At 45.3% G+C, this 27,835-nt stretch overlaps 1 protein-coding gene across 2 annotated transcripts in view; it reads left to right on the top strand.

Annotated features, from left to right (window-relative positions):
- The window catches only part of LOC145361980 (SPRY domain-containing protein 3-like), a 247,029-nt gene extending 227,548 nt beyond the window's left edge, over positions 1-19,481 (top strand). For both annotated transcript variants that reach the window (XM_080217981.1, XM_080217980.1), the window contains exons 10-11: positions 12,225-12,364; positions 16,903-19,481. In XM_080217981.1, coding sequence (XP_080074107.1) covers positions 12,225-12,364; positions 16,903-17,037 — 275 coding nt within the window. In that variant the 3' untranslated portion in view covers positions 17,038-19,481. The remainder of the gene's footprint in view (positions 1-12,224; positions 12,365-16,902) is intronic.
- The last annotated feature ends 8,354 nt before the right edge of the window (positions 19,482-27,835 follow it).

The raw sequence follows: 27,835 nt of genomic DNA, 5'->3' as shown, positions 1-27,835 counted from the left end.
CTTTCTCCCCCTGAATCGAATTGAAATTGGCTTTTTGCTGTCAAAATATTTTCCCCTTTTGAGGGTGCTATGAAACAAATTCTTCATGGCAGCATTACCAAGCTCTTCAATCCAGCCATTCAGCAAATATAGAATGCCGAATTCCATACAAAGGAACAAGGGGAGCTCATTCAGCCCCTTCAGCCTGATCCACCATTCAATTCAATCCGATCTGAACTCCATTTGCCCATCTTGGTTCCATAATCCCAGTTATCCTTGATGAACTAAAATCAGTATTTTGAAATTTTTTCATGACCCCAGCTTCAACAGCTTTTTGTGGGAGAGAGTTCCAGATCGCCAACATTGGTTGTGTATAAGAAATTTAAGTCACGGGTAGATAGGTTTCTGATAGACAAGGGAACTAAGGGTTGTGGGGAGAAAGCGGGAAAGTGGAACTGATCCACTTCAGATCAGCCATGATCTTGTTGAATGGCAGGGCAGGCTCGAAGGGCTAGATGGCCTACTCCTGCTCCTATTTCTTATGTTCTTACGTTCTTAAATGCTTCCTGACATCACCCTTGCAGCGCCTGGCTATAATTGTAAACTTCTGGATTACCTACCTCCCTATAGGAAGCAGTTTCTCTCGAGCTACCCTATCAAATCCATGCACTGTCGTATAAACCTCAAGTAGATCAGCCCTTCACCTCTATCCTTAAGGGATTGCAAGCCTAATTTCTGCAACTTGTCTTCGTAACTGAACCCTTTTCACTCCAGTACAGCCATCATGAATAAGTTGGTAACGCTCTCGTCCTCAGTGAGAAGACTTTGAGTTCCAGTCCCACCCCAGTGCAGTACAGTGGGAGGGCTGCATTGTCAGAGATGCCACCTTATGGGTGAGAGATCAAAACGAGCTGCTGCCTCCACTCTTGGGTGGATGTGAGTGAATCCATGGTACTATTTTGACAAAAGAGTAGGGGAGTTCTCCCCAGTGAGCTGTCTTCAGTTAACATCACTAAAACAGATTATCTGGTCGTCATCACATTGCTGTTTGTGGGAGCTTGCTGTGCGCAAATTAGCTGCCCCATTCGCATCATTACAACAGTGACTGTTCTCCAAAACTACTTCATTGGCTGGAAAGCACTTTGCGATATCCTGTGACTTTGATAGACGCAGAATAAATGCAAGTTTTATTTTCTTCTATCATTCTGATAATCTGCGCTGCACTCCCGCCTACACCATGTTCGATTTTGCGCGTTCTTCATGCAAACGTGTGGTAACCTACCAGTAGGTTTTATTTGAGCACTAGTACTAATATAAAGAAGTTACAGGAGAGCTGAACAAATATGCCTCACCTAGTGATTCAACAAACACGTGCCCAGTGGTTAGCACTGACTGCTCCCTCGCAGCGCCAGGGACCCAGGTTCCATTCCTGGCTTGGGTCACTGCCTGAGTCTGCACGTTCTCCCCCCGTCTGTGTGGGTTTGCTCCGGGAGCTCCGATTTCCTCCCACATTCCAAGGATGTACTCGTTAGATGCGTTGGCCGTGCTAAATTCTCCCTCAGTGTACCCAAACAAGTTCCGGAGTGTGGCGACTAGGGGAATTTCACAGTAACTTCATTGCCGTGTTAATGTAAGCCTACTTGTGACACTAATAAATAAACATACTTAAGCCTGTGGTCACATGCTGCTTTATGTCCAGGTTCTACAATGACACGTATACTAATTAAATGTTCTCTCAAAGTGAGCTCACAACATCTCCCCTTTTTTAAAAGATAACCTTTACGTATAGTCAGAATAATGTAGGGTGATTGTGGAAATTATTTGTACAAAAGGCAGATTTGTATTCTGCATTTAAGAGTCTCCATAACGTACAGGTGGTTTACCAATCTCCCCAGATCTCATGACAGAATAATGTTCTTGAGATCTCAGATGGGTTTTTCCAGTCCCAACACAGGCAGGCATTCCACACCCCTTCCCCCAAAACTCCCAGCTCAGTCTCATCATTTCAGTATGGTTTGGGATTTTTGAATTGTCAGTACTTTGGCACCCTGTGTATTATCATCATGTTGGTTGCTTTCCTTGCAGTCTTCCACAATTTCACACTCCGAGTTCATCTTGGAATGTGTTCTTGATGCATTGAGAGTGCTGAGTGGTATACAGCTGGACAGTGCTCTCATCTGGCTTCTGTTTCCCTTTAACATCACCTCACTCGAGATGGTCTCAGCTCACCACACACTGTGACAAAAACAGAATCTCTGGGTGGGACATAGGACCCAAAAAATTTCTCCCATAGGCTGACCAGCCAGTTCCACAACTCCATGTTAGTCGTGTGCAATATTCGTTTTCCCCTTGTTTTTGAGAGGATTCTCCTGAAAACTGGAACAGCTGATGGCTTGGCAAGGTTGGCTTATCCTGCCTCCCACTGGAGATGGTAAGCTAGTGTCTAAAGACCTTTCTTCATTCATTCATTCATCAGATGTGGGTGCCGCTAGGTCAGCAATTATTGGCCCATCCCTGATTTACCTTGAAAACTGTTGTGGTCCATGTGGTGTAGGTACACCTACAGTGCTGTTAGGGAGGGGGTTCCAGGATTGTTATTGGATATCAGTCAGTCCATGTGGTGTAGGTACACCCACAGTGCTGTTAGGGAGGGGGTTCCAGGATTGTTATTGGACATCAGTCAGTCCATGCGGTGTAGGTACACCCACAGTGCTGTTAGGGAGAGAGATCCAGGATTGTTATTGGACATCAGTCAGTTCAATGGTGGACAGGCGAGTAAGTGGAGCTGAATCCATGAAAAGATCAGCCATGATCTTATTGAATGGCGGAGCAGGCTCGAGTTGTCAGATGGCCCACTCCAGCTCCTAATTCTTATGTTCTTATGTCTCTCACTCTCTCTCCCTCTTTCTCAAGCTCTCGCTCTTGCACTCTCTCACTCTTTCTCATACTCTCTCACTCACTCTCACACACTGTTACTCTGACGCTCACTCTCGCACTCTGTCTCACTTTCTCGCCCTCGTGCTCTCTTGCCCCCGTGCCCTCTCACTTTGTTTATCAATGCTGCCTAACCGGTACCTGCTGCTGAGTTGTGAGGGAAATGTGTTAACAAGCAAAACCTGGTTATGTAATTATCTGATTTGGCTGTGTAACTATCTTGAGGCAGCAATTAAAGGTGTGCAGAGAACCGGGGTAATTGAAATCACTTCCAATCAGACAGAGCTTGTAGTGTGATCAGGAGAATCAGTATATCCGCTTCACACTCCATCTTAGACAAGGTAAACATCCCTCTCAGGATTTTCCAATATTACAAATGTCAACAGTTGCCTGTCGCACCTGTATTTTCCATTCTAACTTCACAAACAGCAGCATCCCCATCTGCACAGTGATTGCAGCAAGAGTTTCCACACCACTTAGTTTAGCTGCCACAATATTTGGATTATTCAATGATATTTCCCTCCTTCAGGCTTTTGTGGATTGTTCCTGCTGTCTCCAGCTCAGCCCAGGCCTCAGAATATCACCAAATTTCACATTCAGCCCCGAACCCATGAGGAGTTCTGAAATGACCCAGCAAATAATTGTGTTGTATCAGACTGGTACTGAGAGAGGTTTAAGAAAGCACCATACACACAGCATGCCTCCAGCCTCGGCATCAAGTTAGATACACCCAGCTCAGTCAACCCTGCAACATTCTTTAATACCTGCGGGCTCATGCGAAGATTGAGAGAGCTGTCCCACAGACTAGCCAGCAGAGTCAGACCTTCAAGCCAATGTCACAGACCCTTCCATCACTGTCCCTGGACATGTTAGGGCTAAGGGGACAGTGCTATATGTCTGAGTTAACTGCTCCCATCAAATTTTCATCATCAAACACCTTGACATCAAGGAGCCTGAGCAAAACTGGAATCACTGGGAATCGGGAGAAACCTCTGCTGGTTGGAGTCATTACCAGACACAAAGGAAGATGTGGTTGGAGGTCAATCATCTCAGCTCCAGGACATCTCACAGGAATTCCTCAGGGTGGTGTCCCAGGCAATCTTCCCATTAAGTTGCACAACCTAGAAGTGTTCTGCTCAGGCATTGTTCTGAGAGAAATAAAGAATGTGAGCGGCCTTGTAAAAACAAAATAAAAGAACTGCACAACTGAAATCTAAGGGAACATTGATCTGGGGCCTGACTATCTTCAGCTACTTCATCAATGACCTTTTGTTCATTATGAGGTCAGAAGTGGGGTGCCCATTTGTGTTCCCGAGTCACTGTCTCCCCCTTTCTGTTTTTCACCTTTAGATAGCTGCCAGTGTTCACAATCTTGGTCATTTGACCCTGAGCTGTGCTTTACACCTCATGTAAGACCACTTGTTTTTACCTGTGTAATATCAGGTGACTTTGTCCATGCCTCAGCTCATAAACTGCTGTCAGTCTAATCTCTGCCTCTGTTATCTCCAGGATTGGCAATTCCAACACACTACTCACCACCCTCTCACATTCTGCTCTCTGTAAACTGGAGCTAAACCATGCACTGCTGCACAAGTCCCCTTTCCCTTGTGCTCACTGACCAATATTAGCTTCCGGTCAAGCAAAGCCCCAATTTTAAAGCTATCGTTCTTGCTTTTCAAATGCCTCGCTGATGTGAAATGCCTGTGGGTTATTTGTTATGTTAAAGGTGCAAAGAAGTGTAGGTTGTTGGTAGAAAGTGCCGAGTAACATTGTGCCACACAAGGGCCAGGCAGTGGTCATCTCCAACAGGAGAGGCGCGAACCATTTCTCCCCTTGACATTCAATGGTTTTACCATCATTGAATCCCCCACTAACCTAGGGTTACCATTGACCAGAAACTGAACTGGACCAGCCATATAAATACTGTGGCTACCAGAGCATAGTGGTTAGTACGGCTGCCTCACAGTTCCAGGGACCTGGGTTTAAATCTAGCCTTGGGTCACTGTCTGTGTGGAGTCTGCACATTCTCCCAGTGTCTGCGTGGGTTTCTTCCGGGTGTTCCGGTCTCCCCCCACAGTCCAAAGATGTGCGGGTTAGGTTGATTGGCCATGTTAAGTTGACCCTTAATGTTAGGGGGGTTAGCAGTGTAAATTCAGGGGGTTACAAGGATAGGGCCTGGGTAGGATTGTTGTCAGTGCAGGCTCAATGGGCTGAATGGCTTCCTTTTTCACTGTAGGGATTCTATAATCTTTCATAACCTCAAAGAGCAGGTCAAAGGCTAGGAATCCTGCAGTGAATAATTCACTTCCTGACTCCCCAAAGTCTGTCCACCATCTACAAGAACACAAATCAGGAGTGTGGTGGAATATTCCCCACTTGCCTAGATGAGTGCAACTCCAACAACACTCAAGAAGCTTAACACCATCCAGAACAAAGCAGGCTGCTTGATCCGCACCGCTGAAACATTTGCCCCTGCCACCATCAGTGCACAGTGGCAGTGTGTACCATCTACAGGAACTCGCCAAGACTCCTTAGGTGGCACTTTGCCACTCCATGACCACTACCATCTAGAAGGTTAGGAGCAGCAGATACCTGGAAACACCACCAACTGGAGATTTACCCTCAAGTCACTCACCATCCTGACTTGGAAATATATCACTGTTCCTTCGCTGTCGCTTGGTCAAAATCCTTGAACTCCCTCCCTAACAGCACTGTGGGTGTACCAACACCACATGGACTGCAGTGGGTTCAAGAAGACAGCTCACTACGACTTTTTCAGTTGAGGGTAGACAGTAAAAGCTGGTCTTACCAGCAACCCTCACATCCCAAAAGTGAATCAAGTACGAAGCTGCAAGCCTGGTTCTCCTCCATGCTTCCTGCTGTAGCTGGCATTCAAAAGGTTAACCTTCAATTTGAGCTACTTGGGCCTCAGCTATTTATAATCTAGATTATTGACCTAAATGAGATGCCCGAGTGTAACCTATGCCAGTTTGCTGGCAATACAAAGTTAGCACTGAGGAGAACGCAAAGAGGCTGCAGAGAGTTATAGACAGGCTGGGTGATGAGAGAGGAACATGGCAGATTGAATGCAAGATGGCAAAATGTAAAGTTCTCTCCACTTGAGAAATGAAAAAGCAGAATATTTTTTGAATGGTGGAAGAGTAGGAAATGCTCAGAGGGAGCTGGCTGTTGCTGCATGGTTATCACAAAGTGAACATGGTGCTGCAGTAAGCTAATGGTATGTTAGCTTTTATCACAAACAGATAATCAATCTTATTCCAGTTACCCAAGGCCGAGGCCACACCTGGAGTGTGGGTTTGCCCAGAGAAGGGTGTTCTTGTCCTTGGAGTGCCCTGGTGGTTCACTAGATTGGCTCGTGGGCTGAGAGCATTGGCCTATGAAGATCAGTCAAATAGATGGTTGGGAATGCTAAGTCATTGAGTATATTTTAACCTAAGGTTGATAGATTTTTGGATACTAAGGGGATTATAGGAATGGGAATAGTTCGGGAAGATGGAATTGAGGTCGATGATTATCCAGGACCTTATAGAATGGTGCAGCAGGCTCGAATGGCTTACTCCAGATCCTGTTTCCAACAGTACTGTCAGCCTGTCTGTTTAACACAAGTCTCGGATGAGTCCCACCTTCCTCCAGCTGAACATTAAGAAGACACTCCAGTTATTTTCAGTGAGTACCACAAATTTTCCTGATTTGCCTCTTCCCCAACCATCACCTCACTAAACATGACAATATTCAACTTTGGAGGCATGCTCAACCTCAAATTGAGCTTCTTGAGCGTCATTAATATCGCTTGCCTTCACCTTTCCAGAAATGGCTATCTCTTCACTCCACACTCCCAGCTCCTCATCACGGAAGTCCTTCTCCACAATTTTGTTATCTCCAATTTTAATTCTTTCAATGCTTTGGCTCTCCATTGTCCAATCTCCATAAACCTGGATGCCATTTGCTGAAGACACCGAGATTGGTGGAGTAGTGGATGAGGTGGAGGGCTCTTGAAGGCTGCAAAGAGACATTGATAGGATGCAGAGCTGGGCCGAAAAGTGGCAGATGGAGTTTAACCCTGATAAGTGTGAGGTGATTCATTTTGGTAGGACTAACTACTAGGGTCAACGGCAGGGTTCTGAGAAATGTGGAGGAACAGAGAGATCTTGGGGTTCATATCCACAGATCTCTGAAGATTGCCACTCAAGTGGATAGAGCCGTGAAGAAGGCTTATAGCGTGTTAGCGTTTATTAACAGGGGGTTTGAGTTTAAGAGCCGTGGGGTTGTGCTGCAACTATACAGGACCTTGGTGAGACCACATTTGGAATATTGTGTGCAGTTCTGGTCACCTCACTATAAGAAGGATGTGGAAGCATTGGAGAGAGTGCAGAGGAGATTTACCAGGATGCTGCCTGGTTTGGAGGATAGGTCTTATGAGGACAGGTTGAGGGAGCTGGGGCTTTTCTCTTTAGAGCAGAGGAGGATGAGAGGCAACTTAATAGAGGTTTATAAGAATGATAAGGGGGATAGATAGAGTGGACATGCAGAAACTATTTATTCGGGTGGATGTAGCTGTTACTAGGGGGCATAAGTATAAGGTTCATGGTGGGAGATATAGGAGGGATGTCCGAGGTAGGTTCTTCACTCAGAGTGGTTGGGGTGTGGAATGCACTGCCTGCTGTGATAGTGGAGTCGGACACTTTAGGAACTTTCAAGCTGTTATTGGATAGGCACATGGAGCACACCAGAATGATAGGGAGTGGGATAGCTTGATCTTGGGTTTGGATATAGCTCAGCACAACATCGACAGCCAAAGGGCCTGTACTGTTCTATGTTTCTATTTGTATGGGTTTCGTGAAGACATTCAATATGGTTCCACACAAGAGACTGAAAAAACAGAAGTGCATACTGTCAGAGCGAGCCTTTTGATCTGTATGAAATTGGTTAGAAGGTAAGTGACAGTAGGGGGAATGGGTACGCACTCCAAATTGGCTTAGTGTCATGCTGTCCCCAGGGATCTGTACTGGGGCCTCAGATTTACTACGCATCAGTGATTTGTGTAGGAATACTCATCATGCTCATCATCTACTAATAATGCTAAGTTAGGTGGCATGGTCTGTAGTTTAGATGGGAGCAGAAAGTTGCAATGTGCATTAACAAATAGGAGCTGAATGTGGGAAACTTTGAAACTCAGCAGAATTGGCTGAATGTTTTGTAGAAGGTAAAAAAACTGCAAACCGTGCAGCAGAGAGATTTCAGGGTCCGTGTCAGAAACTGTTCAAAATTACTGAACGGATAATAATAATATGCAGTGTTTGGCTTCATCTCAAGGGGGCTGGATTGCAGCTGCAGAAAGATGTGTTGAAACCACATTTGGAGTATTGCATTCACTTCTAGATGTGTCATGATCTCAGGGGAAACTAAACTTTTAAAAAGAAATTCAAACTGCAATTAGTAACTGAAAAAAAAATTCCACAGGATTTCATGTTTCAAAGAAAATCCTTTACTGTTCAACAGAGCCAGAATGACGAGCTAACAATATATTTTATCAATGCATTCTTTAAACTGTAAAATCTCAACAGACAATTCCCTGTTCCACTTTTATTTCCATCCAAGAGATCCTCATTTTTGCAGGATCTTGAGGGTCCCTTCCCTGCTCCTGCAAAAAGCAAAATGTGCCACAGCTCACAGCAATTCATGCGAATTCTCAGGTGTTTCCATTATTCTCCAGGAAGTGAAATTTTGCTCCAACTCGACTGCAGTACCTCATGTTTGCGGACTGTGGAGCTCAAACATGGGCCTTGCTGTACTCTTGCTTAGTCACTCCAAACCAGAAAGCATACGTGGTTTCTGGTAGCTCCCTGCTACTGGCTGCCACTCCTGCCAAACTCTCTACTTGCCTTGAAGCTGCCTCAAGATGTGGAGAAGGGTCATTTGGATTAAACGTTACCTCTGCTCCTCTCTCCACAGATGCTTCCAGACCTGCTGAGTTATCCAGCATTTTCTGTTTTAATTCCAGATTGAATTCAACTGCCTTGTCTATGAGGCCCCTTGCACCTCCCACATCCCCCCCCCCCCCCCCCCCCCCCCCGCGACCCCCACCTTCCTGTACTTCCCACACCTCTTTCCGCCCGCTCCCCTCGCCCTCGGGCCCTGGCCCTGGGCCCATCCCTCCCCCTCTCCCCATTCCCCCTTCCCCCTTGCCCCCCCCCCCCCCCCCCCCCCCCCCCGCGCGCCCTTGGCCCCTCAGCCTCTCGCCGTGTCCTTTGTAGTATAACCAAGTTGTTGATACAAGTTTAATATGTCTGCTTTTCAGTTCTATCCTTCTAGAAATGAGCCCAAGTGGTCTGTTTGTTTTTTTACAATCTGTAATTCAGCAGTACGGTGGTTAGCACTGCTGCCTCACTGTGCCAGGGACGTGGGTTCAATCCCAGCCTTGGGTCACTGTCTGTGTGAAGTCTGCACATTCTCCCCGTGTCTGCGTGGGTTTCCTCCGGCTGCTCCAGTTTCCTCCTCCTGTCCAAAGATGTGCAGATTAAGTGTGTTGGCCATGCTAAATTAAGTCTAGTGTCAGGGGGATTAGCAGGGTTAATAATAGAGGGGTTATGGGAATAGGGCCTGGGTGGGATTGTTGTCACTGCAGACTTGATGGGCCGAATGGCCTCATCCTGCACGGTAGGATTCTATGATTTGTGATTCTATACACCCAATCCCTGTCCCTCTACTGTCTAAGACATTTTCCTATGAGTATGTGGCCTCCTTATTCTCACTACCACAATGTACCATCTCACATTTATTGATATTGATGTTCAGTTGTCCATTCTTCTTAGATGTTGTGGCAGCCCCCTTGGATGTTAACCAGCCCCCTCCTCCTCCTTCCCTATTTGGTGTCAGCTTTGAAGTTTTCAGTTGCACTTACGATTGCTGAGTCTAAATTGCTCATGTAAATCGTGAACAACAGTGATCCCCGTCCCAATGCTCATTGAGGTAAGAGAGTGGAAAGCAGCACTGCCCTGGGGGGGTGAGACGAGTTACCACCCATTCACCAAACATTCTCCAGCCTTTCTGTTCTTTAATCAACTTCAGATCCATGCTGTCACTCACATCCATTTAAATATTTTGTGCACTGATGGCTAAACTAACAGCCAATTTAAGATAATCATGAGATCGTAACAAAGTCCATTTCTGCTTGCTATAAGTGATATACGTTAATAGGCACCCTATTCTCTGCAAGCATAAAGGTGGGGGTGACACAGTGGTTAGCACTGCTGCCTCACAGCGCCAGAGACCCGGGTTCAATTTTCCAGCTCAGGTCACTGTGTGTGTGGAGTCTGCACATTCTTCCTGTGTCTGCATGGGTTTCCTCCGGGTGCCCTGGTTTTGAGTCTTGATAGACATGAATTGGCCACGCTAAATTTGCCCTCAGTGTACCTGAATCGGCACTGCAGTGTAGTGGCTAGAGGATTTTCACAGTAACTTTGTTGCAGTGTTAATGTAAGCCTACTTGTGACATGAATAAACTTTAACTTTATTTGTTCAAGCCTGGCACCTTTTTTTATTTGCCCAGGACTTTGGGAAGCGTGTAGTCCCCCACTGCTTTTGTCATGGCAATGTCTCAGCCAATCAGAGTCGACTTGACAACCAATTTTCTCCTGCAGCATAAACTGTAGTTTGAAATTTGGTATTTTTGTGTTTGTCCTGATGAGTACAAGGCAAAAAAGTTGACAACACGTCTCTCTTTTCAGCAGCAAGTATTCTTCTGAATGCAGAGGACTGTTGCATTCCTTCTGTCCATTGTTGCTAAGAGGTTAAGGTGTAATCTGACATTTGAACAAACTGAGTGCATTGGAAGAGACTGTGGTGCGCTGTGTGTGATCACTGTCAATACAGTTGGAAATTCACTGCCAACATTCAACTTCACCTGACCTGGCAAGGTCGCCGATGTATGTGTGAGGGCGGAGGACCTCAGCAAGTGTTGCACGCATGAGAGCCCCAACCACAGAAAAGAAAATCCAAATCCTTGTGCATTTTGGAGAATCGTTTCTGGGGCTCCTGTTTCAAAACCGAACCTGCTGAGTTGGAATGTTTGCCACATTGCTGTCATTAAGGTGGTATACTTTGGGACACAACAGAAGCTGTCTGCTTTTTATAAAATGTCATTTCTTACAAACATAAAGGCAAAATTTCCATTTGGAATCATCTTCATCTCTTTATTAACCATTGCTTGGAAAAAGCCAGGATTTGCTTTTCTGCTGGCCTGTCACATGCATAGGTCATGACCAGAGCAGCAGGGGTCATCCTTCCCTTTAGGGCATGACTGAATTGCAATTCAGAATCAATAAGGGAACATCCCTTATACAGACTGATCAGTTCATCCAACCAAAGAAATCCTTGACTTTCAGATGTTCATAAATTGACACACCGATTTACAACACCGGTTTTGACTTTACAACATCACACCTATTGGTCTTTGCCAACTGCCTTCCTTTATGTTGTCAGGCAGGACAAATTAGTTCTCAGATACAGAAAACAAGAATATAATAGTGTAGGCACTATTGTATTATGGGAAATATACGACAGTAAGGCAACTGGACTGAAGCAAGATCTAGAACCACAGAATCCCTGCAGTGCAGAAGGAGACCATTCTGCCCATTGACTCTCCGCTGACTCTCCAAAAGAGCATACTACCCGGGCCCTCTTCTCCGCCCTATCCTCGTAGCCCGTGCATTTAGCATGGCCAGCCCACCTAACCTACACATGGGAGGAAACTGGAGCAAACCCACGCAGACACAGGGAGAATGTGCAAACTCCACACATACAGTGACCTGAGGCTGGAATTGAACCCGGATCCCTGGTGCTGTGAGGCAGCAGTGCTAACCACTGTGCTGCCCCTCAAACCTTTCACTGTTCAGTGAAAATGTTCCTATAGGAAAACCAATTCAATTTAAGGTTTTGACTTATGTGGTCTTTGGGAGGCAGTTGTGTTGTAAGTCCGAGCACTGCTGTATTTAATTGTAACTTTTGAATGCAATTACTTAGCTGAAATAATCATACTTCATTCTCAAAAAGTTTCAGGAAACAAGTTGAAGAGAACGAGGATGCAAACGTTAACCAACTTGCAGTACAAGTGTCTGTCATATATAGATCGTGTTTCATATTCCTGTGGCATTCACTCATGAACCAGTCTCAGTTTGACTGCGTATCCTTCAGCCTAACTAGTTCCAGTTTCTAAAGACATTATTCAGAATTGCTGTTGTAATTGGAAAGTTTCCTGTACCTTTGTCTCTAACAAGCATTCCTTTCTCTAGCTGACAGTGATGAGTGTGTTGATGCTGCAGAAGTCAAGCCCAAGCAGAGGCGTGTGAGGAACATCATGTATTTTAATGATGAGGATGAAGAGGATGAAGGAGAGGAAATGGAACAAGACTATGATGGAAAGAAAGTAACGGTATGAATGTTTGCGATGATCTGTTCTTCCAGCTGTTTCTGTAGAATACCATGTCCAGCAGGCCAGATTGTAATGAAGACGTGTCGGAGCTAAGTTATGTTACTGGGGTATTAGAGTTTGATGTGCTGTCCTAGTGTTTGTGAATGGAGAACCACAGTTTTGAAACTTAACACGCTGATATTTTACACCATTCTGTAAAGCTAACTCTCAACTTTTTGGCCCCTTTCATTGCACATCATTGGCTGAAACAGATCTCAGTGTATCTCTCTGATATTTCTGCTCTCACAGCGCTCACACACAATACACAGCTGTGAACTGAGTGGATCTCAGTGTATCTCTCTGATATTTCTGCTCTCACAGCGCTCACACACAATACACAGCTGTGAACTGAGTGGATCTCAGTGTATCTCTCTGATATTTCTGCTCTCACAGCACGCACACACAATACGCAGCTGTGAACTGAGTGGATCTCAGTGTATCTCTCTCTCTGACACTTGTGCTCTCACAGCGCGCACACACAATACACAGCTGTGAACTGAGTGGATCTCAGTGTATCTCTCTGACACTTGTGCTCTCACAGCGCGCACACACAATACACAGCTGTGAACTGAGTGGATCTCAGTGTATCTCTCTCTCTGACACTTGTGCTCTCACAGCGCGCACACACAATACGCAGCTGTGAACTGAGTGGATCTCAGTGTATCTCTCTCTCTGACACTTGTGCTCTCACAGCGCGCACACACAATACGCAGCTGTGAACTGAGTGGATCTCAGTGTATCTCTCTGACACTTGTGCTCTCACAGCGCGCACACACAATACACAGCTGTGAACTGAGTGGATCTCAGTGTATCTCTCTGATATTTCTGCTCTCACAGCACTCACATAATGTGCAGCAGTGAACTGAGTGGATCTCAGTGTATCTCTCTGATATTTCTGCTCTCACAGCGCTCACACACAATACGCAGCAGTGAACTGAATGGATCTCAGTGTATCTCTCTGATATTTCTGCTCTCACAGCGCTCACACACAATACGCAGCAGTGAACTGAATGGATCTCAGTGTATCTCTCTGATATTTCTGCTCTCACAGCGCTCACACACAATACGCAGCAGTGAACTGAATGGATCTCAGTGTATCTCTCTGATATTTCTGCTCTCACAGCACTCACACACAATACGCAGCCGTGAACTGAGTGGATCTCAGTGTATCTCTCTGATATTTCTGCTCTCACAGCGCTCACGCACAATATGCAGCCGTGAACTGAGTGGATCTCAGTGTATCTCTCTGATATTTCTCCTCTCACAGCGCTCACATAATATGCAGCAGTGAACTGAATGGATCTCAGTGTATGTCTCTCTCTGACTCTTCTGCTCTGTAAGAAGTCTCAACACCAGGTTAAAGACCAACAGATTTATTTGGTAGCACAAGGTTTCAGAGCACTGCCCCTTCATCAGGTGAGTGAGAGTTGGTTTCCCAAACGTGGCATATATCAACCCAGACTCGATTTATAAGATCATGGTTGGAATGCTCTGTCTTTACAGGTACTCATGTCTTAAATGTACAGACAATATGAGTGGAGGGAGCGTTAAGCACAGGTTAAAGAGATGTGTATTGTCTCCAGACAGGACAGTAAGTGAGATTTTACAAGCCCAGGCGAATCATGGGGGTTACAGATAGTGTGACATGAGCCCAAGATCCCGGTTGAGGCCATCCTCGTGTGTGGAACTTGGCTATCAGTTTCTGCTCAGTGACTCTGTGCTGTCGTGTGTCGTGAAGGCCACCTTGGAGAACGTTTACCCGAAGATCAGAGACTGAATGCCCGTGACCACTGAATTGTTCCCCAACAGGATGAGAACATGGGGGATGCTGGTGTAGAGTGACAAGACATCCATAGTGACGAGGAGTGCTCCTGGTTCAACTGCTCCATGTGTGCTGAGTTTGTGTAGGAAGTCCGTAGTTTCGTGACAGAAGCTGGGGGCCTTTGTATAATGGGTTTCTAGATGCACTTGATGTAGCCAGAGAGATTCTCTCACAGGGTCCCATTGCCTGATACAATGGGATGGTCGGGTGTGTGCATGTCATTGATGAAGACAAACATCTCGCCAAGGCCATCCCCACACCCCCACTTCTTGCCTTCAAACAACCGCACAACCTCAAACAGACCATTGTCTGCAGCAAACTACCCAGCCTTCAGGAGAACAGTGACCACAACACCACACAACCCTGCCACAGCAACCTCTGCAAGACATGCCAGATTATGGGTGCCATCATCTCATTGAGAACACCATCCACCAGGTACACGGTACATACTCTTGCAACTCGGCCAACGTTGTCTACCTGATACGCTGCAGGAAAGGATGTCCCAAGGCATGGTACATTGGGGAGACCATGCAGATGCTACGACAATGGATGAATGAACACCGCTCGACAATCACCGGGCAAGACTGTTCTCTTCCTGTTGGCGAACATTTCACCAATCACAGGCATTCAGTCTCTGATCTTCGGGTAAACGCTCTCCAAGGCAGCCTTCACGACACACGACAGTGCAGAGTCACTGAGCAGAGACTGATAGCCAAATTCCATACATGAGGACGGCCTCAACTGGGATCTTGCGTTCAAGTCACACTATCTGTAACCCCTACAACTTGCCTGGGCTTGCAAAATCTCGCTGTGCTGGCTGGAGACTATTCACATCCTTATAACCTGTGCTGAACCCTCTCTCCACTCACATTGTCTGTACCTTTAAGACTTGATTAGCTGTAAAGATTCACATTCCAATCATTATTTTGTAAATTGAGTTTGTCTGTATTTGTCCTGTTTGTGAACAGAACTCCCACTTACCTGAAGAAGGAGCAAAACTCCAAAAGCTAGTGTTACCAAATAAACCTGTTGGACTTTAACCTGGTGTTGTGAGACTTCTTACTGTGCTCACCCCAGTCCAACGCTGGCATCTCCATATCACTTCTGCTCTCACACAATAGTGAACTGATTGGATCTCAGTGTATCTCTCTCTCTGATACTTCTGCTCTGACAGCGTTCACACACAATACACAGTAGTGAACTGATTGGGTGTTGTCTCTGCTCCTTTGCAGTTTCCTGGGTACTGACCCAAGATGAGTTAGTTACAATGAAGCATCATGTGGGAGATGACTGAGTTCCACTGTTCTGAACTTTTTAGTCATAGAGTTTTACAGCACAGTAAACTGTTGGCCCATTGTGTTTGCGCTGGCTATCAAACACCTATCTATTCTAATCCCATTTCCCAGTACTTGGTTCGTAGACTTGTGGCGTTTCCAGCACTTATCTCAATGCTTCTTTGATATTGTAGAGTTTCCACCTCTGTTTCCCTTTCAGTTCCAGATTTCCACCACTCTCTGGGTGAAAAAGATTTTCCTCGCATCCCCTCTAAACCTCCTGCCCCTTACCTTAAATCTCTGCCCCTTGGTTATTGGCCCCTTGACTTAAAAGGAAAGGTTCCTTTATATCCACCCTATTTATGTCCCTCATAATCTTATACACCTCAGTCAGGTCCCACCTCAGTGTCCTCTGCTCTGAGGAAAACAACCCCAGCCTAACCAGTCTCCGTAGCTGAAACATTCTATCTCAGGCAGCATCCTGGTGAATCTCCTCTGCGCCCTTTCTCGTGCAATCACATCCTTCCTATAGCATGGCGACCAGAACTGCACACAGTGCTGAGGATGGCACAATAATTAGCACTACTGCCTCAGGGTGCCAGGATGTGGAGATGCTGGCGTTGGACTGGGGTAAACACAGTAAGAAGTCTGACAACACCAGGTTTAAGTCCAACCAATTTATTTGATCAAATAAAATGGTTGGACTTAAACCTGGTGTTGTCAGACTCCTCAGGGTGCCAGGCCATGGATCTGGGTTCGATTCCAGCCTCGGAGTCTGTCTTGTGGAGTTTGCACGTTCTCCTCATGTCTGTGTAAGTTTCCTCCAGTTGCTCCAGTTTCCTTGCACACTCCAAAGATGTGCAGGTTGGAGGGGGGAATAGGCCATGCTAAATTGTCTCTTAGTGTCCAAAGATGTGCAGGTTAAGTGGACTGGCCATGCTAAATTGTCCCTTAGTGTCTAAAGATGTGCAGGTTAGGTGGATTGGCCATGCTAAATTGTCCCTTAGTGTCTAAAGATGTGCAGGTTAGGTGGATTGGCCATGCTAAATTGCCCCTTAGTATCTAAAGATATACAGGTTAGGTGGCTTGGCCATGCTAAATTGTCCCTTAGATGTCTACTTCAGATGGGTTAGCCATGCTAAGTATGTGGGTGTTATGGAGATAAGGTGGGGGGGCTGGGCTGGGTAAGATGCTCTGACAGAAAGTCAGTGCAGACTCTGAGCCGAATTGCCACCTCCTGCACTGTAGGGATTCTATGATACTCTTGCTGTGGCCTTGTCAGCATGTTTTTTTAATGTCTGAGCAATGCACCGATTGTTGAAGCTTGAATTGTCATTTCGTCCATTTCTGTTGCTGTGTTGCTCACTCCACCACACACATTTTCATTTCAAAATCTCTTCCAGGTATTTTTTACTCGGAATGGAAAGATAATTGGCAGGAAGGAAGCACCGGTGCCATCTGGAGGCTTCTACCCCACCATCGGAATGCTTAGCAATGGAGAGAAGGTGAAAGTTGACCTGCATCCCCTAAGTGGCTGAGCCACTTCATCAACTGCTCTGTGAACACAGCAAGCTCTGCTCCCTCCTGCCATCTCCTGACTGTGATGGAGTCCCTAACACCACAGCAATATTGACCATTATGTTTGGTCAGTTTATGTAACTCTGCAGTTCCATTGGCATATTTAACACCAGTTACATAGGACAAGTGTATGTTTTGGTTGTTTTCCTTTGTTATCTGTTCAGTCCTGCTTTAAAACACTAAGAATTTGTTGCTGCTTTCAAATCCTTTTGCAGTTACTTTGGCCCAAGATGAACTTATTACCTCAGCTGGCATTTGCTAAGAGAAGTCCCTGATGCTGCTGTCTACATGCACATCCAGAGCTTTTAAACAATCATTTCTAGACAGTAAATCAGAAGGTGGTCTGAATTTGCTCCCTCCTTGTTTACCGTCTAGAAGCTGCCCTCGAGGGTATGTTTTTGAGGAGTTTGCTCTGTCAGCACAGCAGAGTACAAGTTCACTAGGTCTAGCGGTGAGATCCCGTGATCGTCAGTGGGCATATGGATGTAAACTATCCTCTCCATACCGAGATCTTACCCACACTACCAACAAGGCTGCCCCTGATGTTGCCATCAGTGTGGCAGCAATCATTACAGGCCACCAGTGCAAAGTGAGGTGAGTGATCCAGTTAGGAAATAGCCCCACTAATATCTGTCCTTTTAGCTTTATATTGATCTCTACAAATGGAACATTCTTCTCTCCATCTGTCCCACTTTTGCCATTGTCAGATCTGCATTGTTATCATGTCGCCCATCATATGCTGTCTCTCGATTTGTAACCCTGATACTTTGGTGCATCTATATGACACTGGGGAAGATGTGGAGCCTCGATCAGAAGCTTTTATATCGCTATTGAAGAATGTAGATATGGTTAATGTGCACTAAAACCACCCTGGGGAGAGGTAAAGCCCTTTTCACTGAACTGTGGCAGCATTACAATGGCATGATACAGAGGAGGACTTCATCTGACACAGGCTGCCTATAACTGGGGATCTCATTCACTGGAAGAACGAGGACAGTACCCAAAGAACGTCAGCATTTCACCAAAGCTTTGTCAGACCCACCTGAGCCTCAGAGTGCTTTTAGTGTCTGGAAAACATTCTCTTCACACATTTAACTTTCACACTACCCACGCCCTGGTACAGAATGTTATATAATCACCCAAAACACTCAATCCCCTCCCATCTCACCCACAGCAAATCAACTTCAGCAAGATTTTGCAAATTGATTTTAGTTCCCAGATGTTGTGATGTGCAGAATTGCTCCATGTTGGGAAGGTTTTTTTACACTGTTAAATTTGCTGCATTTATTCAGGGCTTTGACCCTTTCAGGTTGCATCAGTTTGAGAACTCACAACAGGTCCAATCCTTTTTGTCATTTATCAATGAATCATTACATCAGGAAAGGGGTGGAGAGGCGGAGAGACAGACATTGTGCAGCTGGGTCGGGGTCAACAGCCAACTGTCCGGCAAGGGCTGAGTCGACAGTCATCAGGTGACTGAGCTCTCCATCCTGTTAGCCCACGGTGCTGTCAGGGTGTGATCAGTCACTCCACACCAGGGTGTGATCAGTCACTCCACACCAGGATGGTTATTCTCCTAGTATGGAAGTTTCATTCCCATTAATAAGAATTTCAAGTTTGAGAATAAAATATTTTGCAAAGTGTGGAAAGCATGTGAGAGCACGTGGTGCAGGGACAGATCAGTTGAGACAATGCTGCAGCTATTTGAGGCATTTTGCAAACAATCTGAGGCTTCCCCTTTACCAGCTGCCTTCCAGATGTGGAGTGAACCCTGCTAAAGACCTCACAATCCAACCTCACTCTCCCTTCTCTTCCAATTGGCCATATACCATTCTGGTATTTTTTGCAACGTCCCACTCTCTCGTTTGCCGTGTTGATGGCTTTGTCCAGTTATCGGGTCTGCTTGTGTTGTAAACCCCTGTTCAGTAGTATGAAGAGGTTTGACACTTTGTATGTGATGTTTGAGGCTTCCAGCTAGCAGACTGATGTTTATCCTATCCGAATTGGAGCTGGATGTGATGATTCACCACACTAGCATGTGACTGTTACTTGCTGTATGTTGCAAGCTTTGTGCTCTCGTAAAGGGAGTTTGGAATGGAAACCATTTCATTTAACATCCCACTTTTTGAGAGATTTCTGTAACATTACTGTGTGTTAAACTGAGGTTCCCTGTAAGGGGTTAAAATACTGAGTTCAAGGTAAAAACCGGTTCCAATCCCCCCCCCCCCCCCACAATCTTTGATATAATTTGAGTGTTGTAAATTGCTTATTGATTGTGGATATTTTTCAGAAACGACCTTTAGCATGTGGCAGTCTCCTACCAACACTTTTCTATCAATAATCAACCTTGTGCACTATATTATATCAAAGATATGTACATAATTCAGATGTTTATATGCTTTAAATAAAAGATATTTCCATAATTGTCTGTTCCTTTCACATGGGCTGGATGACGACCTTCAATTCAAATCCCACACTGCCTACTTGCACACACAACCTATTGCAGCATTGAGGGAGTGCACACACTGGAATTTTCACCATCCTGCCCACCACAGGAATCATAGCAGGTGGGCAGGGGGAGGGGATGGGACCATTGAGAGGTCCATTGACCTCACATGGGGGAAGGGTTTCCAGTTTTGGGGCCAGCATAGCTGGAAAATCCCAATCTTTTGCAATGAGATGTTTAAAACCGTTGCCTCTCTGATGATTCTCAGGGCAATTTTCAAATTAATGCAAGTGAATGATCCTCCCCCTGCGTAGGTATTCAGATGCTGTTTGTGGGATCTTGCTGTGCATACATCAGCTGCCAAGTTTCCCATACTGTAATAGGTGACTACGGCTGAAATGGGCCTTGTTCCTGGGGCTGAGCCTCAGTTCGCGAATGGACAGGAAGTATTTGGATACCTTTGGGTGAATATTCTCTCTTTATTGTTTAGAGTGCTTGGTTTAAAAGCTTATACAAGAAGCAGCAATATATTGCAAAGCAACAATAGCACAATATATTCAGAAGGACTGATTGTCAAACAGCAGACCAGGAGAATGACTATATTCACTCAAGAGCAGGTCCTCACTACATTTGATGCTGCTCTCATTTCAAGGATAGATTCCAGGAGGGAAATTTTGCAACTCATTTGGTTGGGAGAGGTGGCATTGCATGGGCACCAGTATGAAAGTACACAGGGAAAACAGAAAGGAGAGTATGCAGGATGTAGTGTTACAGTTACAGATAGGATGTAGAGAAAGATCAACTTAATATTGGACTTATTGTCACCTATTGGGATACAGTGAAAAGTATTGTTTCTTGCATGCTATACAAAGTATACCATTCATAGAGTACAGAGGAGAGAAGGAAAGGAGAGGGTGCAGAATATGTTACAGTCATAGCCAGGGTGAAGAGAGAGATCTGCTTAATATAAGGTAGGTCCGTTCAAAAGTCTAATTGTTGTATCTTTATCCCAACAGAAGGTGGTGGAAGAGCGAATGTCAGGGTGCGTGGGACAGAGTGGCAATAATAGAGACCTTTTTCAAAGAAAAGGAGGATTGTAAAGTTAACCCTGAGTGCAAGGTACTCAGGGATTTTAGAGCAGCAAAAAAAAAAGCCAGTAGCAGTAGCGATCAAGTAAATGAGAATAACACTGGACAAGGATGATGTCGTCGAGGGCTCAAAGACAGAATCTATTTGGTCCTAATTAAGGAACAATGAAAGAGATATGCTGCAGGTCATCAAATAGTGGGACGGAGATAGAAGAACAAATTTGCAGGCAAATTACTGAAAGCGTCAGGAAATAGGGTGGTAGAGATTTTAACTTTCCCAACATTGACCAGGACAGCCATAGTATTAGAGGGTTGGATGGAGAGAAATTTGTTGAGTATATTCAGGAGGAATTTCTCATTCAGTATGTGGATGACCCGACTAGAGAGGGGGCAAAACTTGACCTCCTCTTGGGAAATAAGGAAGGGCAGATGACAGAAGTGTTAGTGAGGGATCACTTTGGGACCAGTGACCATAATTCCATTAGTTTTAAGATAACTATGTAGAATGATAGGTCTATCCCAAAAGTTAATATTCTAAATTGGAGCAAGGCCAATTTTGATGGTATCAGGCAGGAACTTTCAAAAGTTAATTGGGGGAGTCAGTGGGAAGGAAAATGGATGTCTGGTAAGTGGGAGACTTTGAAAAGTGTGTTAACCAGGGTTCAGGGTAAACACATTCCTGTTAGAGTGAAGGACAAGGCTGGTAGAAGTAGGGAACCCTGGATGACTTGGGATATTGAGGCCCTGGTCAAGAAGAAAGAGGCAGCTGGGATCAAGTGAATCTCTTGAAGAGTATAGAGGGTGTAGGAGTAGAGTTAAGAGCGAAATCAGGGCAAAAAGGGGACACCAGATTGTTTTAGTAGCTAAGGCAAAGGAGAATCCAAAGAGCTTCTACAAATACATGACGGGCAAAAGAGTAACAAGGCAGAGAGTAGGGTCTCTTAAGGATCAACAAGGTCATCTATGTGCAGATCCACAAGAGATGGGTGAAATCCTAAAATATTAATTTAGTATTTACTGTTGAGAAAAGCATGGATGTTAGGGAATTTGGGGAAATAAATAGTGATGTCTTGAGGAGGGTACATATTACAGAGAAGGAGGTGCTGGGAATCTTAAAGTGTATCAAGGTAGATAAATCCCCAGGACGTGAAGAAGTGTATCCCAGAACATTGTGGGAGGCTAGGGAGGAAATTCTGGGTCCCCTAACTGAAAAATTTGAATCATCGACAACCCCAGGTGAGGTGCAAGAAGATTGGTGAGTGGCAAATGTGCCTTTGTTTAAAAAGGGCTGCAGGGAAAAGCCTGGGAACTACAGTCCAGTCCAGGGTAAATTGTTGGAAGGTATTTTGAGAGACAGGATCTACAGGTATTTAGACACACAAGGACCGATTAGGGACAGTCAGCATGGCTTTGTGAGTGGAAAATCATGTCTCATAAATTTAATTGAGTGTTTTGAAGAGGTAACTAAGAAAGTAAATGAGGACAATGCAGTTGATGTTGTCTATATGGACTTTAGCAAGGCTTTTGACAAGGTACCACATGGTAGGTTGTTGCATAAAGTTAAATCTCACAGGTGAGGTATCTAAATGGATACAAAATTGGCTTCTGTGGTTGCAGAGACTTGTTTTTCAAACTGGAGGCCTGTGACCAGCAGTGTGCCTCAGGGATCAGTGCTGGGTCCACTGTTATTTGTCATTTATATTAATGATTTGGATGAGAATATAGGGGGCATGGTTAGTAAGTTTGCAGATGACACCAAGATTGGTAACATGGTGGATAGTAAGGAGAGTTATCTCCAATTGCAGCAGGATCTTGATCAATTGGGCCAGTGGGCTGACGAATGGCAGATGGAGTTTAATTTAGATAAATGTGCGGTGATGCATTTTGGTAGATTGAACCAGGGCCGGACTTACTCAGTTAATGGTAGGGTGTTGGGGAGAATTACAGAACAAAGAGAACTAGGGATACATGTTCATAGCTCCTTGAAAGTGGAATCACAGGTGGACAGAGTGGTGACGAAGGCATTCAGCATGCTTGGTTTCATCAGTCAGAACATTGAATACAGGAGTTGGGACGTCTTGTTGAAGTTATACAAGACATTGGACAGGCCACATTTGAAATACTATGTCCAGTTCTGGTCACTCGATTATAGAAAGGATATTGTTAAACTAGAAAGAGTGCAGAAAAGATTTACTAGGATGCTACCAGGACTTGATGGATTGAGTTATAAGGAGAGGCTGGATAGACTGGAACTTTTTCCTCTGGAGCGTAGGAGGCTGAGGGGTGACCTTACAGAGGTCTATAAAATAATGAGGGGCACAGATCAGCTAGATAGTCAATATCTTTTCCCAAAGGTAGGGAAGTCTAAAACTAGAGGGCATAGGTTTAAGGTGAGAGGGGGGGGGGAGATACAAAAGTGTCCAGCGGGGCAATTTTTTTCACACAGAGGGTGGTGAGTGTCTGGAACAAACTGCCAGAGGTAGTAGAGGCAGGTGCCATTTTGTCTTTTAAAAAGCATTTAGATAGTTACATGGGTATGATGGGTATAGAGGGATATGGGCCAAATGCAGGCAATTGGGATTAGTTTAAGGGTTTTAAAAAAGGGTGGCATAGTTGGGCCAAAGGGCCTGTTTCTATGCTGTGAATGACTCTAAGACTCTATAATGATGGAGTAGTGATAATAGGAGACTCCACTTATCTTAAAACAGACTAGGATGGTAAAAGTATAAATGACAGCGAGAGAACAATTCCTGAAATGTGTACAAGAGAACTTCCCTGTTCATTATTTCTAGCCCAGTGAGGAAGGAAACATTGCTGGACCTCATTCTGAACACAAAATTAAGTTTGTTTTAGTGAGAGAGCACATGGGAAACAGTGATTATAACATCATTGGGTGTTGGTTACAAAAACACAGAACACTTGAGCGAAAACCATTTAACTGGAGGCGGTTTAATGACCGTGAGTTAAGAGATCTGGCCCAGGCAGATTGGAATCTAACTAAAAATGGGAGGCCTTTAAAGAGGAGACAGTTCAGGTGCAGACACATTCCCATTTGAGGGAAAACAAGGGTGTCAAAGACTAAAGATAAAGATTAAAATAAAACAGGAAAAGGAGGTTTATAACAATTATAAAGGTTCATAATACAATAGAGAAGCAATTATAGAAAGTACAAAAACTTTTAAAAAGGGAATGAGCGAGGCAAAGAGAAGTAACGTGAATACATTTGTGACTGACATAAAAGAGAGAGTCCAAAACGCTTAGAAACAACAAATTATATTTCTATAGCACTTCTAACATAATGAAGCGCCCCAAAGTGCTTGATTAAGCAAAGTATGACAGCGAGCTAGAAACGTGCACCAGAAATCTCCGATCTTGCCCACGGCTGGGCTTCTCCAGTCCCGCTGCAGTGAACGGAGATTTGGCTGAATGCCAAATTCTCTATTCTCGTAGGTAGCAATGGTGGGGGCGAGCAAGATTGAAGAATTCCACCCGTGGGCTGGAGAGGGGGTTTTAAGGAGCATTTGAAAGGTGGAAGTATCCAATGGCATTCCCAAGGACTTAGCACAAGGAGCACAGCTGATAGAAATGACCCAGACTTGGGTAGCAGGCATTGTTTTCAAGCTGCCTCATGATACAAAATTTGGAGCTGTAATAAAGAATGTGGGCAGTAACAGGGCTTTAGAAGGACCACAGAAGATTGGTAACCTGGGCAGTGACATGGTGGACGCAGAAAGATGTGACATTGAAAGAAGGTGGAGGCAATATCAAGTAAATGAAAGGACTCCTTCCCACACCGTCCTCAGTAACTGGTCACAGAGGTTGAGCAGGAATATAAGACTGAAGTGGGGGCTGAAATGAATGATTTCATTTCACTTTCTCCCCACTTGTCTTCAATCTGTCACCTTTCTTGGTGATAATCTTCCATGAATGAGCTTGAGAAGTGAGGCTGTCGGGTTATTTGACATCACGGCTGAGATTAATATTTGTCCAATGTGTTCAATATGCATGGATAATGGCACCAAGTGCTTGGAGCCCTGGGTTGGCCTGTCTGTCACTTTAGTCCTTGCCTTAGAGTTTAAGCAATTGGAACTCACCAAGCCCCAACTGAGAGCAGTGAAATCAGCAACCATTAAATCTGGGCCCTGCCTGCTCTCTGTAGCTCCCCGTCTCTGCACTATCACTGAAGCCCCAGGCACCAGTATTCCAGGGATTATTGTAATCCCTTACAGTTTCACAAACAGGGCCAACACATTGCTGAGGAGGATGACAAGATGGGAAATGGTCACCAGAAAATTCCAGAATGCTGGAGTTCAAGATGGTTTTTCATTACATTACCATTCACATGCGCACACAATATTGTGAGTAAAAAAGTCCAAATCAGAAACTGGGGAAGAGGTGACGGAGTTGCTGCTTTGAAATCAGTGCCCTGTTTACAGTTCCACACTCCACATTAGCTGATTTCTCAGTCCTGAAATCAGGGCTGGGAGGTGGGTGAACTCTGGAACTCAGGACAATGAAATAGAAAACATTCAAGTCACAAAGCAAGCCTCACATCTCCCCACTGAATACCAGTGACTAAAATTCTGAAGTATATTGAAGCATATTGACAGGTCCTGAGGCCCTGGAATGGTGTTACAGAAAAGCACACTCCTTTGTTCAGTCTTGTACGTAACTTGCTTGAATCCAGCAGTCACTGCCCACTTAACCAGGAAATGTTGAAAGCACGATGATCCCAGCAATGAGGGGATGTGGCCTGCGATGTTTCTTGATGTAGAGATGCAAATCAGTGTGAAAATGCTTCAGCGATTCCAATCTTCAGGTGCTTCCTGGACAATGTTTCGATGGCCGTCACAAACAATTCAGAAGATCAGGCCCAGAATGAGTCAAGAGCGTTTCATTTCTTGGGGAGAGTGAGAGACAGAACTAACTACTTGAGCAATGTCCACACAGAAATTCGCAGCATAAAGACTACACGTGACCCTCTTTGTAACAAGAATACAGAGAGATTCCCGAGACGCAGTTTAAGGCACTCTGTAAGGGGAAAGCATTCTGATCCTCTATATAGCAGATGTGGAAGGCAGGTTGTAAAGTCTGGATAAGAGAATGTCCCTCACATGGAGATACCTGGCTCCTTCAATACCAGGATCTCAGCGCAGTCCTTGCCGTTGGTGCGGTCGTTATTGATGGCTTGTGTAAGGGAATATCCAGTGAACTCTGTCAAAGACGTCATGTTGGAGTGGGAGCCCTCAGTGTTTGTTAACTGGTGGCTGTACTGGACTTTGTACTGTAACCACTGCCTCTTAAAGGCACTCTGCACCTAAAGGGACAAGCTCCGGTTAGTTCATATACATCTCAGTGACCAGAACATTGGCAATCTCAAACCGTTTGTGAAATTCCCACTCTGAGGTGTCCCAAACCCTCCCTGGGTAATGTGGGGGTTGCCACAGCCTGGAGTTTCCAGGCATTGAGGATCAGTCTGCAGGCTGTGTGCAACTCTGGAGAAAAATCATCAGCCCATTAAAATAAAGATGCTTTTGGTCAATTGCTTTAACATTTCTCTTTACCAAAATTAAAAATATTGAAAATGGTGGGGGTGGGCGGCAATTGGGTGACAGTGGAGCATCATCCAATTGGTGTAAGAAGGCCATATGTCACAAAATGTTGGCCGACATATGGCGTCTAAGTCAAATAGCAAGAAATTGAAGAAAAGTTTGCAATGTAAATTAGACACACTGGCACTGAAATGCTGCTAGCACATGTACCTGTGTTCCTGCCTCACCAAGGAAAAATTCTTTCAATGATTCCCCAGGCTGAGTTTTCCCTCAGGGAAGCTCCGTGTCAGGATACATAGCGCTGGGAATAGCGCAGCAGAGGTCTTCACGGAGGTCTACTTACCCCCACCTTACCTCCATCTGGAGTGTCCTCCCCCTACCCCAATGGAGTGGTGGGTGGGGGGGGGGGGGGGGCAGGGTCATTGCTGACTTTCCCACTGGGACCTCCAAAGGATTACCTGGAGGTGGATGAGAATCTGACACAGCAGCAGATTTTAGGAAAAGATCTCCTCCTGGTTCTTGCTGCTTTTCAGGGATAACAGGCCAGGTTTGAAAGGTTTGACTTTGTGGCTCTCCAGCAATGCTGGAAACAGCAGACACCTACACCAGTGCTGGCGATCCTCCCAGGAACTCAGGCTGCACAACTGAGCAGTCACAGAGTCATACAGTGCACAAGAGTCCCTTCAGCCTACCAGGTCTGCACTGACAAAATATCACTAAAGCTACACTGATCCCACTTTCCAGCAGTTGGTCCAAAGCCATTTCAAAAGCTCATCCACGTACTTTCTAAAGGTCGTACGTGAGGTTAACCCTCCACTACCCTCCCAGGCAGTGCGGCACAGCAGCACACTGGTTAGCACTGATGCCTCAGCACCAGGGACCCAGGTAACCTTGGGTGACTGTGTGGTGTTTGCACATTCTCCCTGTGTCTGCATGGGTTTCTTCCGAGTGCTCCAGTTTCCTCTCACAGTCCAAAGATGCGTGGGTTAGATGGATTGACCATGCTAAATGCATGGGTTTACTAAGATAAGGGTGAGGGGTTGGGAAAGATTCTGTTTGGTACTGTTGGTGCACATTTGATGGGCCTTATTCTGCACTGTAGGGATTCTATGGACTCTGTGGTTCCAGACTCTCACCATCCTCCAGATGAAAAAACTTCAAATCCTCTCAAAACCTTTGCCCCTCACCTTCAATCTATGCCCCCTAGTTATTGACTCGTCAACTAAAACATAGTGTCTGGGGGATTAGCGGGGTAAATGTGTTGGGTTATGGGGATAGGGCCAGGGCAGATTTGATGGGCTGAATGGCCTCCTTCTGTGCTATGAGATTCTATGATTCATAGTTCCTCATAACCTTGTACACTTCAATCAGGTCAAACAAAGAACAAAATCAGCCTGGGAAACAGGCCCTTTGACCCAATGAGCCCGCGCCGCCGTCTCAACACCACCCATCCCCCCCTCCCCCCACAACCCCTGTCTAATGTTTTATGGCCATCCAGATTGAGGGAATCTGATTTAGGGACAATTTATTCCTGCCAATCAGCCTAATAGCACATCTTTGGGGTGTGGGAGGAAACCGGAGCACCCGGAGAAAACCCACGCAAGCACGGGGAGAATGTGCAAACTCCCACAGACACCGGCCCAAATCCATGTGTCTGCACAGCAAACAGCGA

The sequence above is a fragment of the Carcharhinus amblyrhynchos genome, chromosome X (assembly GCF_965287045.1).
Source record: "Carcharhinus amblyrhynchos chromosome X, sCarAmb.v2.hapA, whole genome shotgun sequence".
Lineage (NCBI taxonomy): Eukaryota > Metazoa > Chordata > Chondrichthyes > Carcharhiniformes > Carcharhinidae > Carcharhinus > Carcharhinus amblyrhynchos.
The sequence above is the reverse complement of the archived record's forward strand: the minus strand, read 5'-3'. Positions and strand labels throughout refer to the sequence as shown.